The sequence below is a fragment of the Triturus cristatus genome, chromosome 1_2 (genome assembly GCF_964204655.1).
Source record: "Triturus cristatus chromosome 1_2, aTriCri1.1, whole genome shotgun sequence".
Taxonomy (NCBI): domain Eukaryota; kingdom Metazoa; phylum Chordata; class Amphibia; order Caudata; family Salamandridae; genus Triturus; species Triturus cristatus.
In genome coordinates this window covers 1,058,955,730-1,058,975,073 of record NC_140580.1, presented here as the reverse complement: position 1 = coordinate 1,058,975,073, position 19,344 = coordinate 1,058,955,730, and the positions used below count along the sequence as shown (strand labels likewise).

The 19,344-nt window shown below is 43.4% G+C and overlaps 1 protein-coding gene across 1 annotated transcript in view; it reads left to right on the top strand.

The window, feature by feature from the left end:
• The window catches only part of VAV2 (vav guanine nucleotide exchange factor 2), an 805,614-nt gene that overhangs the window by 179,350 nt on the left and 606,920 nt on the right, over positions 1–19,344 (top strand). The window contains exon 2 of the mRNA XM_085612602.1: positions 9,242–9,358. Within this exon, the coding sequence (XP_085468728.1) occupies positions 9,242–9,358 (117 nt within the window). The remainder of the gene's footprint in view (positions 1–9,241; positions 9,359–19,344) is intronic.

Here is a 19,344-nt window from a genome sequence, read left to right as displayed (position 1 = left end):
GTGCCCCTCGGACACTTGCTGGCCGTCTGGTCTTTTCAATTTCTGTGTTCAGTTACTTCATCTCTTTTTTGTGTCATATTTTATCTATTCCGATAACAGATAGTCTCCTTTTCTTTTCTCTTTTCCTTTCACTTTTCTTTACTCTTTTTTTTCTTTTCTTTTCGTTTCATTTCGTTTCCTTTCCTTTCTTTTCTCTTTTCTTCTCTTCTCTTTTCTTTCCTCTTCTTATATATATGTTATTGTTCTTCACTCGTTTGCCGTACATCTTCATGACAATTCTTATGCATCAACTTGCATTGTCTTATATCATAAACATTGTTGTCATTTGATTAAACCATTTCGTGAAGTAATGTGAATTTTTTTAAAAAAAAGTTTGGGCAATAATATTGAGTCTATCGGCGATAGAAATAGGCATTCTGTTTCAACAACTTACTTGTATGATAAAAAAGAACTATTGCCCAGTCCAGCCCGAAGTTAACCTCAGATTACATGCATATGTCATGCCCAAATCCTCCTCATTGCTTATTATTGGCAATAACTTTACCAAATGTTTGCTTTGTTAACAAAGTGTGTTGATGCTGGGGCCTCCTAGTAGAGGTAGTCCTTTGAGCTCCCTTATTATACTGAGAACGAACTTGCCAGTATCCAATTAGGCCATTTCCTTTCAAACATGGATGAATAATAGGAAAAGCTTAAAGGCAACGAAAACCGAAAGTAAAGAAAAAAGCACTAACCGCTTCTTAGCGCTTTTCTTTACTTTCAGCCATGCTGTGCTGCTATACAACATGTCTGAAAAAAATGACAGTCAATAACTCGCACATAGGTGAGACCTGTTGGCTTTGCAAATGCTTGGGTATCTAAGAGCCAAATGGATGCCATGATCGGACCTTTGCCACATTTCGCTGAGAATTACACGTTAAGCATTAAGCCACTGACTTTATACTTTACATTGTCTATTAACCAATCTTTGCTGAGTGTTGACACAACATTTCTATATCAACGGTGAAACAGCTGACTGCCTGCTCCATCCATACTACCCAGCCCAGGAAGTGTTTGCACCAATGAACCACGTTGGCATATGTGCTAACGGCACCTATGGACTGTGCCACGCGCTCCCCTACTCCCATAGATCGCTCAGCTCATGTTATACATATTCAGTGTACAAAAACGCGTGGAATAGCTGCAACCCTACAAGCTGTATGAATGTCAATGTGGTACCCAGTGGGGATTACACATCAAAACCAAAGTGTGTATCATCAGTGGTGGCCTCTCCGCTATGGCGGAGGAACATCGTCACCCCCGCAGTCTCAAAACTTGTAAAATAAAATGATATTGAAACGGTTTATTATTGTTTTATTGTTCAGAATCTAAGGGCCGGCAAGTCGTGGGGGCGAGAGGGAGTGGTGGACACTGCCATCAGTGAGCATGTCGGTTTGGCCGGCCGTCACAGGAAGGCCAAACTGACATGAGCTTTGAGCTGTCTCCAACCAGCTGAGTTGCCGGGTAGGAGACAGCAAGCACAGGATCCAAGTCTCTCTGGCTGCGCAAATTAATGGCGCTCGGGCCAATCCTGATGCTTCTTTCAAGCATGAGAGCTTTGTCAGGGTTGATCGTACGGCACACAGGGAGACTGTGTGCTGCAGCGAGGACACAAGGCAGAAGAGCGTTGGGCGGTAGTTGCGTTGTTTTTTTCCCTATTTTTAGGTCTCACCTGGCGTTATCAGCGCACATGCGCTGCGCTCGCCTTGCAAGGGCCTTTTGGAATCAATACGGATTCCAAAGCTAGATGTGCACTCGTACGGATGGACAGAAGATGTGCATGCGTACGGATGGACAGGAGATGTGCACGCGTACACATCAGCAGTTTCGAAGTCTGCTCACTTTCCCTCCCTCCCCCCCGTCGGCTCCAGATCACACGTTAATAAAACGTAGTAAAACGTTTCAAAGCTCTTAAACCTCATTTTTTGCGGAATAGAAAATTAGGGAGCATTTGCCGAATCCGACTATCTATGCAGAGCTCAGGGGCGGCCATCTATTCTTCCCATCGTGCTTAATATTTGCATATATCTGTGTCTTTCTGCCTTCGACCCTCCATAACTTTACCTCTGGCTGTGTAATATTGTTAAAGGCTAACACTCTTGTGGGATTAATAGCTCTGATTTTACAAACGTCATTGTATTTGTGTGTCAGTTTAAATCCACATTTGGTTCAACCAAACCAGCGAAACTGAACAAATCTGCGTTTGAAGTGGAGAAAAGAAATGGGTGAAAATAGGGCCGAGCTTTTTGAGCCAGTCAGGTTTTGAGTGTATGCTTAATGAATATGTATGAGAGAAGTTTGCATGCAGTGAATTTCAATGCAGATTATTTCCATGTGTATTAGTCGTTCCGTACACCGGACTGATTTTTACTTACTGTATTAGATAAACATTGATTAAAACATGTCCCCTTGGTTGTACCTCTCACTGAATTAAGGCCCTTTATGAATTGCCACAGTATTTGCTTCCTTGTGCAACAGAATTGTTAAGGCTTGTAGTGTAAGAATACATTAATGGTGACACATTGATTATGATTTAGAAATCTTTAGACCTTATACATTTCAAGGCTTGATAAAAATGTAGTTTAACACTCACATATGTAATTATGATTAGCATTGAAACCATGCAAGCCCAAAAACGGAGTGGCGTGCCAAAAACCACACAATGCTGTCTATTCAGGCTGTGTCACCACAACAGCGCTTGCTCCCCGGCATTAATTGGTCTTCTCACAGCAAAAGAATTCAAATAATATGGAAGAGTGTGGGGGAAATACTGCTATGCCTGGGTGCCTGTTTAATCTCCACCTCCTCTGCAGTGACTTGGAAAGTGCAGTGGCGATTTTAAGTTCCACCTCTACCTAAAAGTGGGCCTTTTCCGAAACTTGTCTCTCTAGAGAGGTTGGTTTTTTGCGACATTTACATTTTTTAGGTTCTCAGTAATTTTTGCAGATGCAGTGAATGTTACAGGCCCAATGTGGTGTAGGGAAGAGAAATCTCTACCGTTCTGTGTCTAAGAAAAGCACAATTATGCTGCGCAAACATGAGACAGTCTGGGAAATCTAAATGCTGCCATACTTTAAATCGGCACTCTTGGGTTCGGTGCTCCATTCAGCTTCTTTAAAATTTTAATAACTTTCATTGAAGTCTTCTTGATTTTTGAATTAGGGCATGAGAGGTGCACATTTTGAAGTGGAGGCCTAAGTCCTGCAAGTTTAACTCTCACCACCTCATTAGACTTAAACCAGTAATCAATTCTCAATCAATCAATCAATAAACTTTATTCGTTTTTTTTCACAGTAAAACCATAAAAGTCAATTCATCAGAACAAATATCAGTAAAAATTCCAGCAAGATACAAGGATTAGAGCAGTATAATGAATAAAATCACATAATTACAAAGCTAAAAGGAAAGGCCGCCCCAACAAGATTAATCACAACTGGACTAGAGTCTGAATGCAGTTCTTAAACAAGCATTGAAAATGCAATAGGTCTTGCCTTTGATTAAGTTACAGCCATTTGTTTTGCTAATGGTATTGTATAGCAAAGCAAATGGCTTCAGCTTAATAAAAGGCGAGACCTATTGCATTTTTAATGCTGGTTTTATAAGTTGTCTTTGTTGTCTGTTTCCCCCCACCTCCCCGTCCATCCCCCCGCCACACCGTCCGCAGACCAGCTGCATTTGTGTGTTATGTAAAGTCCCAATAATTATCGTGGTAACCGCCTTTTGAATCCTATGCCAGGGATTATAATAACTGACCACTTTCCCCTCTAACTGTGCCAAGCAGTGACAAAGTCAGTAGGTCTTGCCTACAGCCACCGTGGGGTCTATCATAGTGCTATTTTTCCCATTTTCATTTTCAGCCTTCCTGTACAGTAGCTGTGCTGCTGTACAACATGTCTAAACAGAACAGTGACAAAGCCACCGGCTCTTGTGGTCACAAGACTCTGCCTGGTGTGCCAAATTCCTTAGGTTCATGTGTGATGTGCTCCCCAGTCCAGGTTTTTTCTTTGAATTCTGGAACTTGTAGTCTTGTTTTTTTTGTTATAAAACAGGACTACAAGTCCCAGAATTCAAAGAAAAAAACCTTGAATGTAGTTGCATATCACTCATGGCCCCGGGCAACTTGGCAGCTAGGAACACCTATTGGCTTTGGCCATCAGCAGTTCCTCCGCAATGGCGGTGGAGCGTCACCCCACTGGCTCAGAGCCAGCAGCTGAAAAATAAAACAATATTTTATTATCGTTTTATTTTTCAGCTGCTTGCTGAGCTAGCTTGTGTAGGGAGGGGCCGGGCCATGGCAGATGGGGCAGAGTGATGTGCACTGCTAAGTGCGCATGCCGGTTTGGACTGCCGTTTTAATCCTGCCAAAATGACATGAGCAACTAGGTTTCTCCAACCCAGCTGCCAGGTTGGAGAAACAGCACAGACTCCTTGTGCCTGAGCGAGCGTTAAACCAGCCCGCTCCGGCAAATCCCGCTCATGCCAATCCCCAGGCTGCTCTCATGCTTGGTAATATAGAATGAGAGAAGTGCGGGAATTCGATGGGGGGTCTCTGACGCTGTCCCAGGGACTGCTGGGATCAGGAAGCAGAGGAGCACCAAATTGTGAGACGGCTAGCAGCATCAGGTAAGTTTTATTTAGTTATTATTACCCCTCTGCTCTCCCCTCTGCACTTCTCCTGAGCTCCCTTCACCCGCCACACCGCTTTTTATTTGTGTAGCCCACCACTGGCTGTGCCGATGATTATTTTCAGATAGTGTTCTGTTCATGAACTTGAAATAGGACTATCTAGTGGTAGGAGATACCCCGGATTACCCCTGGTGCACTTTGCATGCCTTGCCTCATCGGGTCTCTTGCATCATGAAGGCACCAGCAGGAACAGAAAGTTAACAGGGCCCTAAAGGCCTTGTTTACAGGTTCTAAAAGCCTTGTTTGCTGCCTATAGTTTTCACACCTTGCTGCTCCCTTAGTCTTTGAGCACAGTGCTTGATGCCGTTGAGGTGCTAAGGGTGCGAGAAGGGGCGAATGCTGTGATGCGGCAGGATTCAAAGGGCTTGCAATATCCCTCCTGCTACCCACTACATTTTGAGAATCCAAAGTCAATTGTTAGCCTTTTTTCCTTGTGGACCTTTGGAACATAAATTAAATGCTACTGAGAGAGCTGTGAAGGTGGGACTGGAATGAGGAGGTAATCGCGAATGAGATTCGCATCTTCACACAGAAATTTGGGAACAAATCTGGTACAATTAAAGTTTACTGTCCACTCCTGTATCCCAGTCTGAGACCTTACATGGAGCTGCTACTAATACCTCCCGAGCTACTCCGCAGGAAAGAGAATGCCTTTGGAGGCAATTTTGATATCTGTCCATAAAATCATGTGATATCACTAAGACTCAAAATAAGATGGGGACCAACATTGTTTAAAGAGAAAAAACAAGCATTGGCAATGCCAATAGGTCTGGCTTTATAGGAATGTTGTATGGTAATGTGAAGCATTGTAGATAGCATGGGAATGTGTATGTATTCGTGTGGGAGCAAAGAACTGTGGAATCATATTGGTGTAGGTTGAAATGTCAGGTGACCGTTGCACTCCCAAAGCAGACCTAAACATCTATGTAGGTTAAGACTGTCTACCTTCCACCTGTCCTGCTGCCATCGAAAAACACCATGAATTATTTAGTAATCTAAGACACTTTAATAGCATTACAAATACAATGTCATGTGTGTATCCCTGAAAGTTCAAGCTCTGGCAGCTAGATAAGTAAACAAAATGATCACAGATATGGAGGACACACACTTTTTGTGGAAGCCCACAACTTCTGCCCAATCAAGACATACTCCTGGCTCCCAAAATATGGGCGGAGCCAAAGCCCCTTTCCTGGAGAAACTCATATAATTGTTTGAGAACAGCTGCACTATCAAGCCAGACCATAATAACTGTAATCAAAACTGGTGCTCAGTGAATGTCCTTGGAAGAAGACCTTATTTCACAAGCCTCCTTCTTCCATGGCCTTGTCCTTTGGATTCCCCAGATGTTTATGCCTCTATTCACAGAACATTTTTACTCAAATACATTCCACTTTTGTGGCCAGAAAAAAATCCGAATGAACAGATTTAACCGTATACATCTATCACAGAGAAAACTAAGACAGTAGAACTGAGACTGGGTTAGTGGCTGTGTGCAGGGCCAGCTTTAGCATTGGTGGCGCCCTGTGCGACAATGTTTGTTGGCGCCCCCATGGACTCGCTCACTACCACCCCTTAACATCCCCCAAAAGTCTCCATAGCCACTCTCTCTCTCAGATGTATTTCATTCGTTATATAGCGCCACCTATACCAGTGTAGGGTGTCAGAGCAGTTTACATCACACATACATTACACAGAGACAATCAATCATATGTGTGTCAATCAGTGTATAGGAAATATATGACATAAGACAGAAGACTACAAGGTGAGTCACATGTCATTCATACTGGTAGACAGTATAGTTTAAGAGTGCTTGGTCTGGAGAAGCACAGACTCAGAATTTAAAACATCACACTATGGTGGTTCCATTTAATAATAAGGGTTTGTTTTTTTACCGAAATGAGCCCTTTTTGAAACATTAGAATAATGAAAGACGGAGGAAAAAATCATAATTCTCTAATCTATAACTTGCAGTTTGCTTGAAGCTCTTTGATGACAGCTAATATCTCACTGTTCCATGTTAGGATTTTAACATCTTCACGGCTAGTAACAAAAGGAATTCTCTGACAAAAGCACAAACCTATTTAAACTATATGCACTTTGTCATCTGCATGGTACACATTCTTTGCAGCAGGCACATTAACCCTCTGTGCTACCATAAAATAAGCTAAAAACTCCACTTGACAAAACTCCTTCTCTCACCAGGAAGAACATTAATCACCGGAGTTATCTTGTCATTTTTATTGTTGTATGAAAATTGGGAGGCCAGCAATGCAGCAGCAGGTGCTTTTAAAACAATAAAATACTTTCAAACAAGGCGCCCCCTCGAAGAGTCAGCACCTGGTGCGGTGGCACCGGTCGCACCGCCCTATAGCCGGCCCTGGCTGTGTGGCCTAAGACACCTCCAGAAGAACTGTGTGGTCACTGATTTGAATGCCTGTGGGGTCTCTCGGCCTTTCACCCTTCTAAGGTGGTTACACCAATTCTAGTGGCTCAGTGTACTAATGCATCCAATGCAGGGAGCTGTGTTTGACCTCATGATCACAGGCTTGAATGCCAATAAGACCACTCAGCCTTTCTGAAGTGGACTAAATAAACACTGTTGAGTAATGGAGAGTGATTTCAGAGATAACAGGCCTCTTCAGCTAACACTTTCACATAACACTGTAGACTGCAATCTTCGCATGGGGTTTTCCAGTGGTAGGACAGAAGAGTTGCCATTGGGAAGGAAGTGAACATTAACAAAGTTCAACCTTTGTGGGTATCCACAGTTTTTTTTCTAATGATTTTCCGCTCCCATTTTGCACCCCTATATTTAGTTTCACAGACTTGAACCGTGTGTTTACTGGATGTGAAACACACCCTAAGACCCCAAGATTTCTTGGAGCGAGTAGATGGAACGGCTTTTTCCACCTAGATGACATTTGATTTAATATTATTTCCACCATGTTTACTTTATCCTGTGGTTGGTGTGTCCTGTGGGCCGTCCACAGGAGTAAGTATGGAGGAGTGGTATGCATCGAAACATGGCAATCTCTGATTTGCATATATTTCCGTGCGTTTCACTGGTGATTTTTGCGATCCCTTGAAAGTCCCAAATCAATTAAACTTATGATTTTTAAATGCTGAAAGGACCATGCAATCATTGATGCTACAGGGCCTCTCAAATCTACAGCAGGTGCCATCAACCAGAGCAGTGTCCTAGAATGCCCATTGTTGGCAATTCAAAACTGGGTACATAGGGCTGGTTATTTTCTGTGCACTAGATAGCCCCTTTAAGCTTTTGCAATATCTCATTCTTTTATTCATTCAAACTTGCATTCTACATTTCTTCTTTAATGAACTACTTTGATGTAAACCGCAGGCATGTTTGGTACGTAAGCTCTTGATATTCCAAAGCACTGGTGTGCTATATCAATGACAGATTGTGGGCAATCTAAATTGCAGTAAGTCAATGTAACACCACATATCACATCTTATAATATATCACACCTTATATTGCATCATCTTTTAACACATTCTTTCTCTTCACATTCCATATATCGTATCACATTTCACTTCACATATATTGCATAATTTATTATGGCATATATCGTATCAAATTATGTAACATATACATTATATCCCCTCATTGTATACATTATTAGCATATAATATTATCTCATTGTCATTGTCACATTATATAGAATTATTCTATATTATCACATATATCATATACTGCATCATTATCTTATATCCGTATCATGCATTATTCAATGCACCATATGAGCATCCGTGGGGGCTAAGCAGTGGGATCGACCAATACCAGAAACCGTGGTGGAGGCTAGAGAATACCCAGGGTGGGTGTTCCCGTGAAGTGAATGGGGAGGTGAATGTAGGTTGGGATGTCCCTTTTCCGGGACCAGTTGAGCTTCAGTGATTGGCGGCCTAGTTTTGCAGACCTCTAACTATGCACCTTAGAATTAGCCGGTCCAACTGAATAATTCAGCTGCCCTCCCTGTCCGCTGTCTCCCCTCGTTTGTTCCACGCGGCTTCGAATGCCCCACTGAGCAGAGATCTGAAGAGTTTATTTTGGCAGGAGTTGAAACCTCGAAAAATGGAGCATTCTCGAGTCACCTGCTGCGCGCTCCGAACCCTTGAATTATTCATTATTTGCTTAATCGTGAACTTAAAATATCCTTGAGTTTGATCTGCACTTGTTGTGGAGTCTGCTGCGCACTGACTAATCCTGCTTCCTCTCCAGAAGATGTGAAATAGATTATTTTCTGAATTTCATCAAATGTTTTAAGATGTTTCTTGTGCGAGAGGTGGTGTAGCTTGAGAGTTCCAATTACCTGTGTGCGGCGAGCTTGAGAAGGCGAAGGGTGGAATGATGAGTTTGCTCACTGTGGGATTATCAACCTCTCGATGGGTATTCGTTTCTGATGAGGTAGGATTGAAATGCAAATTTCTTGCTGTGAGAAGGCCTTGGCTTGTATATACTTAATCTTTCCTATTTGCTTCTCTCGCCCCATAACAGTTTTTATGCTTGAAGAACATCCGGACATTCTTAAAAGTGTGTCACGACAAGTTTGGCCTGCGGCACGCTGATCTGTTCGATCCCTTCGATCTTTTTGATGTGCGGGATTTTGGGAAGGTAAGGCTGCTTTCGTCATGGCTATCAGTGTGATCATGTGTGATGGAGCAGGACTCGCTTACATGCGTGTATATGGGGGTGTTCTGTGCCCCATTCTCGTTGGCCTTTATCTTCTAAGTGCACTTTGGATCATGGGAAAGCAGAAATTGATGTAATGTCCACTTGGTACACAAGTAAAAGGAAAATGGAAGAACAATTCTGGTTAAAAAAAAAAGTGAACTGTCTTTAAGATAATCCAACCCTAACTTTGTTGAACTTAGTACCTGTTCACTGAAAGTTCATAATTTTGTTAGACTGTTGAAAATTGTAAAAACTTGATTACACCCCCCTCTACACTGCAACTAATTATTAAAAAACAAATGCTGTTGACAGATTCAGCTATTTTTGTGTGGGTATACTTGCACAGTGGTTTGGTTGTGACTTGTTATTTTCTGTGCTTTGGTTTGGATTGCTTTGAGCACACAGCGATGCTACATTGCCAGGTGGTGGCTTCCCTTTGCAGTATGAGCAATGGGACAGATGCTGTACGCAAGAGATGTTCGCCGGCCATCTACTGTGTACATTCCGAGGGCAGCAAACAGATAGATGATGCTCACCATGTGTCGCTGTTTTTTCTATGTTGGTGATAGATTCAGCTATATGTAATGATTTGCACGGCACATCTGTTCTTCATCGTCTCTGAAAGGCGCCTGGACCCAGACTGTGTGTTAAACAAAGATGGCCCTACCGTGGGTGTGAACAGATGTCTCTATCGAAACGTTGAAGAAGTCCACAACTTTTGTGTTTGCGACCATATTGTGTCAGGTGTGCCTCGGAAAGGGTTCTAGGCGCCAAGTTAATCCACCGCCCTCTGGCATTTAAGTATCAGGTGCGATCTGGCGATAAGTCTCACCTGGTGTGTGTGTTTCCTTTGCAGAGAAGTCCAATAATGCTGCAGAGGGGGCATTCCTCTGCAAAGCCAAGCGTAGAAAGGTTCTAAGATTGTGAACATTCATTCTCTTGTTGGTGGATTCCATAGATGCCATCTGTATTGCTACAGCTCTCCTGTTTGCTTGTCGAATCAGAGTGCTTCAAAGCACTTGCTGTATACATTTTGTTTGCAATGGATGTATGTGGAGGGGTATGCGCATTAGATGGATGCAGGTGTATCTAGATCTGAACACGCTGTGCAGTATCCAACTTGATCGCACCTGTGAAACTTGCCAGAGTGGCACAGGGCCTTGACTTTGTTCTCTGTGGCAAGTCCTTTCCCAGCAATTATGTGATGTGTTTCAGAAAGGAGGTTCTACCTTCTTGTAACAAACCCTTTTACCAATAATATATAATACTGTGGTATAGAGTGAAGTGACTCATGCTGTACTAGTTGTGTGATGCCAGCGCCTTGAGACCACGGCAAGCAAGGCGCTATACAAATGTAGAGATTTAGCCTGTTCATCGCCTTGCCCTGTCTTCTCTCCTTGCTTTCATGACTGCGCAGATAATACTTTTCAAACTTTACAACGTTACTTCCTGTGGGTTTCAACGGTGCTATCCGCAGGCGTCAGACTGTAGCCTAGCTGCATGTGTGCTTTTGTTTGTTTTGTATTTTTGCAGTCTTTTGAGTTTGAGACCTTGGATTTGCGGCTTCTTTCTATTAGAATTTTGGGTCGGATTCCTAAGAGTGCGTATGAGCCTGGTTATGACCTTCCCTCTCCTGCAGACCAATCCCAGACGCTGTGACTCTTTGACCCATGAGTCACTGGAGTGTTTCCGCAGCGAGGGTTAGACTAAACGTGGCTCTTTATTAACCCATGCCACAAGAGCTGCTTCACCCTTGGTTTGGGAGTGTTCCTTGACCTACTGTGGTGTGTCTGTGTGTCTGTCTGTCTGTCTCTAGAACCGTTCTTTGGCATGATTAGTCATTGGGTTTGAGAATTCCCACAATTTAAATTTTTTCCACATTTTGCTCTACGCCAATGTATGGTGTCTTGGCCACTTGAACGGGGAATGCGGCGCAAAGGGATAGACTGCTGGTCAGTATGTTGCAGTTGTTGTGCTGTGAATGATGGTTAATTTATTCAGAGCAGTTAAACAGGGGTCTCTGAAATGCATAAGGTATTTATTGCAAGTTAATTACCCCCTCTTACTCCAAAATTTTCCTTCAGTGCTACGTGCACTGGCTTCTCCGTGCCCCAGTATTTCAGGTGGTCGTCGCTCCTCACACTCATTCTTTGCCTGTCCCGGGTCTCCCTTATCAGTATTATTTTACGAGTCCTGACGTTCCCCCTCAGTAGCACTTTCATTGGTTCCTTTACCTCTTTAATCTTGGTGTAGTCTTTCTACCATAGTGTAATGATGGATTTCTTCCTGTTGGGTAGTCCTTAACACTTAATGTTCCCACACGTTAGTATGGCGCTCTGTCCCCAGAGTTCTTTAGTGGGTCTCGGCCTCCCCTGACAATATTCTTCAAGTTGTTATGTCATTTCCCCTCAGTTTGTATTATTCTCTCCAGCCCTTGCCCGTCCAATTAAATGAAACGAGCTGCATCACTCCTCTTTTATTCGTATCTTGGTAATTGCCTTCTGCTGCAGTTTTGTACTTCTTTAGTAATCCGTGTATTCTCTACCCCCCCCCCTTAAGCCCAGCAGTATGCAGTGCAATACTTCCACCTTTCCATCATACTTGAGAACAGAGGTCCTACACAGAATAGCCCAGGCTTGTCCGGTCCTCCCATCTCCTCCAATCAGTTCTTCCATTAGATTAATCCTTCCTAACCTGTAGGATCATTTTCCATTGGCTCAGTCCTTCTCATGCTGGGACATATTGCACTGATTTAACCCTTCCCTCCCACATTCTTTGCATTGGTTCAGTACTTTCTTCACATGGAGGTTTTGTATTGGCTCAAGCCCTACCTCGCACTGTGTTTCTTGCATTGTTTAAGGTCGTTCCCTTAAACGGTATTTCTTGCGTTGGTTCAGGCCTTCCTGGACACTATTTATTGCATTGGTTCAGGCCTTCCCTCATACTGTATTTCTTGCATTGGTTCAGGGCTTCCTGTGCACTATTTATTGCATTGGTTCAGGCCTTCCCTCATACTGTGTTTCTTGCGTTGGTTCAGGCCTTCCTTCACACTGCATTTCTTCCGTTGGTTCAGGCCTTCCTTAATACTGTATTTCTTGCATTGGTTCAGGCCTTCCTTCACACTGCATTCCTCCCGTTGGTTTAGGCCTTCCTTAATGTATTTCTTGCGTTGGTTCAGGCCTTCCTTAATACTGTATTTCTTTCATTGGTTCAGGCCTTCCCTCATACTGTATTTCTTGCGTTGGTTCAGGCCTTCCCTCATACTGTATTTCTTGCATTGGTTCAGGTCTTCCCTAATACTGAATTTCTTTCTTTAGTTCAGGCCTTCCCTTATACTGCATTTCTTGCATTGGTTCAGGTCTTCCCTCATACTGTATTTCTTGCATTGGTTCAGGGCTTCCTGTACACTATTTCTTGCATTGGTTCAGGCCTTCCCTCATAATGTATTTCTTACATTGGTTCAGGCCTTCCCTCACACTGTATTTCTTACATTGGTTCAGGCCTTCCCTCACACTGTATTTCTTGCGTTGGTTCAGGCCTTCCTTAATACTGTATTTTTCATTGGTTCAGGCCTTCCCTCACACTGTATTTCTTGCATTGGTTCAGGGCTTCCCTCATACTGTATTTCTTACATTGGTTCAGGCCTTCCCTCACACTGTATTTCTTGCATTGGTTCTGGTCTTCCCTCATACTGAATTTCTTTCATTAGTTCAGGCCTTCCCTCATACTGTCTTTCTTCCGCTGGTTCAGGCCTTCCCTCACACTGTATTACATGCAAAGTTCAGGCCTTTCACGGGCACTGTATTTCATGCATTCATCTAGTTCATCCCTTCTCCCAGTTGATTCAATCTGTCTCCAGTACAGCGCCCTCGACAATTTGTTTAGTCCAAGGACTCGGTTTTCATACTGTGGACTGACACACTTAAAAATCAATAACACATAATAAAACAGAACAGAAGGGCGTGTCCTTGTCAGAGATGAGATCTCTCCCCAGAACATATTTGAGATGTGCAAGGTGTACAACTTCACAAACAAAAGCCCAGTCTTTGACGTTTCCTTTTCGATGGGCCTTGTATTTTATTTTGACTCCATGTACTGGGCCATTGGCACATTACTTTATTTGCTAATTGGATGAAAACTGTGTGTGCAATATTTGGATCCAGTACATTGGTTACTAAGGTCACTGATTGGATCTGTCCATTAGAATTTGCAAATTAAATTTGAATTTCTAGTTGGTTTCATCACAAACCTGCCTCTCTTCCTAATCATTGTCTCACAGGTGGTCCTTTGCCGGTGTCTGGGGATGGGGAAGGGAGGGCGGAGAATGTTCTTGTCAGTTTCAAATAAGTTTGTACATCATGGCATATGTGACAGACCGCCCCTGGTGACATGCTTTAGCAGCAGATGGTGCCGTCTGTTTGGCTCAATACCCAAGCTTCATCTGGAATGTGTGTCATCTGTGGAGTGATGTGAACCTGCATAGATCTTGGCAGCAGGAAGCTGGCTTGTGTTCGGTGCACTTTGGGCAGACTCACTGATTGTGAATTCCGGAGGAGCGGAGGCTCATGGGTGATTTGCTTCAACACTCTGTATGGAATGGATCGATCCAGCCTTTTTTCCACGAGGAACAGCTCGAGGCTCTTCTGACATCACTGCTATTTAGTTATCGTCTGATGATTTTTTTTAAGCGCTACACGCTGCTTAGAGACTGCTTCAGAGCGCTTAGCCCCCTCCCTCACTCGTCGCTCTAACTTAAAAGTAATACCAAATGAGACCAGGCAGGAACAGCTCAATTGAAGCTGGACGAGAAATGAGAGGTTACAACATTTGTGATATTTTAGCCCTAAATGAAAAGGTTTCATGTATTGCTGTCGCACCATGTGATTTTGTACAAGAAATCTGTTCTTTGTCCTATGGGCCAGCACTGTTTGGATAATGGCAGCTCTATGATGGAGGACATTATGTGACCTTGAAGTGCCATAAAGCCATTGTAAGTGCCTAACATCCTGTCAATCGATGCAAGAGGAGCACCAAACACAGGGCCGCTGGTGACATGCAATGTATGTCCGGCCTACCTGACCTTTGCCCCTCACTATGTACAGTTCACTCTTTAATATATAAAAACGATCTTTGCTTCTAGGCAGAGGCAGCCAGTAAGTACAGCTTTGAGGGGGCGACACTCGCACTCACGCCCACACACACACACACACACGCGTGCACACACTCCTATACATGCACAACACACACTTACTCCTATATACATGCACATACACTCCTACATACATGCACACACACTCCTACATACATGCACACACTCCTACATACATGCACACACCAGTCAACTAAAACACTGCACTTGACTGTTGCAGCTCTCGGAGGAGTGAAACCTTGGAGGTGCTAGGAGAGTTGGGACTGCTGCCTTAACTCATTGGCTGACATTTAGGTCAACCATTGAGGGGAGGCAGCAGTCTCTACCTTGTCACAGAGTAGTATGAAGTCAGAGAGAATGCTGACCCCACCCACTCTGTTAGGAGGTGTCTGTGATTGACACTCACCCTGGGCACTTCAGAGCTGAAAACTGAAGAGTCCTGGTACGAGGCTCTCACTGAAGAGGTCACGCCAACAGGAGCTGTGACATCCTCAGCCCAGCAAAGTTCAGCTCAGGCAGCCAGGAGCCTGCACATTTAGCGCATGTCTAGCTGCCTGACCTGAGAATAAAGAGTTTTTGTGAGGTTGACCTTGAAACCTGCGTGCGGGGGCATAGTCCCTCTGCCCTTATGGACGGGCTGCTGCTGTTTCTAGATATTTTGAGTTCTTCTGCATTGTTACTTTTGTGAGATGTCTTCCCATACCCAACGGTGTTGAGATCTCCCCTTCCCTCCTCTATGCCTTTCTCTTCCTGAAATGTCAGGCCTGATCCCAGTCTCCATATGGGCCCGTTCTGTGGGTTCACGGTCTGACTGGAGAAGACCCTGATTTAGATGGGATCTGAAAGTGGCGGTGAGTTCCTTTTCTTCACATGATTATCTCCTATTCCATTTTATTGGCACTATCTCCATGCCACACCTTCTTCCGTTTCATAAATGGATTATTGACTGTTAGAATGATGTGCACTTATAAAGCTACAAAAGCAATCAGTCAAAGGTATAGTGTAATTTCCATGAAATCTGTATCTCCTCCTAGAAAAATATCTGCTTTCTGCCCTGTAGCTCTGAATGCTTCCCTTTATGGTTTCTTAAAGTTTGCCCTTTGTTTCTGTTGGTTTTTGTGCTGGTCCTCGCCCTGCCTCCTCTTTTAAGCATAGCATGCACTTCATTACAGGGGTTTGGAGTAGTTTCCTTGGTGCTCAGTTCCAAGAGCATAAAATCACAGACGCGGAGAAAGAGCCGTGGTTTCTTGGACTGGGGTTTCCTCGCTTGGACTCCATTGCTTGCTGGTTACTGTTCTTTTTGCAAATCTGCCAGCTGGAGGAAAGATCCTTGAAAGAGTGAGAGCCAAATATCCCCAATCTCATCTCAAGCTCAAGGCTTTGCTGGATTCCCTGCATCCTCCAGTCCAGATACCTGTCATCACCCATGATGGCAGCAGTGTCCTTTGTCCTTTCATGGGCAACAGTGGAAGCGCAGATGGGCTTCCCAGGAACCGTGAGCATAATCTTCACCCTGGCTCATGACATTTTTTCAAGATCCAGTGCAGAATTGCCCAGTCGGGGCATACTTTGGCCTTCTTGCCATAGGAGGGCACTGGGCACAGCAAAGGGTTTCCCAAAAAGACCTTGGTGTTCATGCAAACAGCAAGTTGCAACAGTAAACCAACATTGATCCTCAGAATCAAATACACAGAAGAAACCTTGGTCAGCTTTCTCCCATTAAGTTTTGCTAGAACCAAATAATGAAGACTCGTGCCTCGTGCCCGATCAATGCATGAACGGAGATCTTGCACGACAATAGTTTTATGACCTCATTCAGGATAACTACCTGGAAAGGTACCTCAAATGCTGATGATTGAGTTTCACTTCCTATTACTACCTAACTTCACATGAGCTGAGATACAATCTTTTTACAATTGTAAAAAAGTGTCTGTCAGTGGCACCAGCATTAAACTCATGAAATGCAACTGCAGTGAAACGCCTCTAAACTAAGCTGGCAAGAAACAATTACAACAACTAACAGAATAGGCAAATGTCCTTGCGAGAAAGAGGAAAACTGTATTGAACTTAACGAAAACTACCTAATTTTTGCAAACCAATTTTTGTCCACCAGCGATTGTCTAGACCCATCGAAGGGTTGGAGAACTGCAGGAAGGCTGCAGCAAAACCTATGCACACAATTCCCTAAAATAAAAACTAGACAGAGCTCCCATGGATTGCAGGAATGGCACAAAACAGAGGCCCAGTTAACCAATAGCACAGAGAGATGCAGAGGAGAACATATACACGAAGGTTAAAACAGGAAGACAACGGCTTGACGCTACCCATAAACCCAATGGTTTAAAAATAAGGGAGGTGGGCATTGAACCAAGCCATGCACTCAGAGCATCTCTGTGACTGCAAGCGTAATCATTAACTGTGCATAAATAAGAGCAAAACAGCCATGGAATGAAACTGGCCTGGCCACTGGGCCCACCTTCACATAGCCATTCAGAGAACATGTGTTGTCTCCTCCGCAGATGCAGATCACTTCCCCTTCGACTGGTTTCTGTTTGTGCTGAAGTTGACCTACAATGAGGTGTCCTGTGGGGCATGTCATTATTAGCAATTTATTAATAGTTGATTATGAACTGGATTGGTTTTGTTTGTTCCTTAAATTTGAATTTTTTGTAGGCTTGCGCACAAATACATTTCTGGATCTAGGACTGGTATTTTATTCCTGAGTGGATTCCATCGAAGCATGCACGTTTGAACAGGATGCTCCGCAAGTATCACTTGATGAAGTATGACCCATTTCAAGGTCGCCTCCACTAGTCACGTGAGGCCATCTTGTTCGCAGTCCATCTTATCCTAGCATGCTGTTTTTGAGAGGTCATTTTCTTGACTCTGCTAGAGTGTGCAGTGATGCAGAGCTGCATATGTGCACACGTGTCATAGAGTACATCTGTGTACCTGCTGGGGCATTGTACATGTAAGACGGCTCTTTGTCGCTATTTGGCAAGGACATTGAAGAGGGATGTGCTAAGATAGCCAGAGAAGTAATTGACCCTTATTATTAATGATGGAGGTGCCCTATCATCCAAACCCGCTTTGGCCCACCCTTGAAAGCGATGCCTTCAGTGTAAGACATTAGGACTCGGGCGCCATGTGTTCTTATGTGTCACAGTCACTTCTCATCGCTGAAAGACGAGGTGGCTCCCTCAATTTAATTAGCTTGTGGTGACAAAGATGGATCACACGTTATCAGTTATTTTTTACAATTCTTTCTCCCCCAGGCTCCTAACAAAGAACGTATACAGTAAAGCAGGGCGGTGTGATTAAAATACTGTAATATCTGTAAAAACTGAAAATCCAAAGAGCTGTGTAAAAAAAAAAAAGTCAGATATTTGTTTTATGGAGAATGTAATGGTACATGATCCAATTTGTTTTGCTGTCTAAGACAATTTAAAGTAATAATTCTGTGGTCGAATTTGTGTAAATTGGCTGCAAAAAGGATTTTGTGGGACAGTACCCTCCTTGTTGTCCACCCCATACACTACTCGGAAGTGTCTTCAAATATATCTTGAATGTGGTACTTTCAGTAATAATTTCATTTATCGTGTATGCTGGCAGGTTTTCTTTTCCCGTTGGTGCCGTGCGTTTATTTATTTTCTTTATTGTCTCACGGTTTCTTTACTGAATTGGTTGGCTTTCTTATCCCCTTTTTCTCCTGGGCCTTGTCTTCGCCCCCTCTCACTGGCTGAACACCATTGCCTTGGGCCACTGATTTTATTCTCGTATTCGAGCACAATGTATTTCCTGTCAGTTTTACCTTTCACTTTTTCAAAAGCATTTCTGTTGTTGAATGAATCACAAGTTTAAATCCGCACACATGTTGCATATTAGCTACCCAGCTCTTCTGAGCTTAATCTGTAAACTCTTTTCTCAGAACTTCCATCTGACCCTGTTTTCAGCCTCTGTCTTTTATGTTGTTTGTCTGTAATTGTGTACTGTCTCATTAGCTCTTCCAAGCCGTGGTTACAAATCTTCTAGTACTTAAAATATTTCACCCATTCTTTGTAGGAGTATATTGCAGAATGCCTGATTATTTGGTCTTGCCTTAGCTGTGTGTTGTTGGAGACATATTGTGAGCGAAACATTACATAGAGTGGGGTGTGAGTGAGCCCCCTACTCATGATTGAATGTCTTTCTTGTCTTTCTCACTTTTCTGCTCTAGATTCAATTACTCCCCCCTCTATCTATGTGTTTGTCTTGCCCGGGAGCATTTCGGTCTCGCCGTGTTTTGATTGGATGTCATGAATCCTTCTACTGCTGACATCAGACCGTACATTGCAGTGCCTACGGAAGACTATTTTATCCCTCGCTCTTGCTCTCTCTCTCTGCTCCTTCATCCTCCTGCCTCTCCCTCTCTCTCTTTATTCAAAACCACTCCACCAGTGCCCATTCGCCCTTCCAGCCGCCGCCTCCTCAGCACCTCCTGCTGGACAGCCTCCTTAAAATGTTTTTTAAACATTTCAAGATGGCGGACATGCATGGTGGGCATCTTTGAATGGCTTTCCTTTAAGCAAAACAATATCCATTCAAAGATGTCTCAACGTTGAATGTATTTTCTTATGCATTAAGAAAATACACTCAAATGTGGCCGCCTCAGATGTTGTGCATACGCGGAGGCCATGTTGGAAAAAAGCATTAGCAAAGTCAGTAGGTTTCATACGCAATTCACTTGGCTTTGGTAATGCTTGTTTTTTTTTTTTTTAGAATATCACTTCTTGCTTAC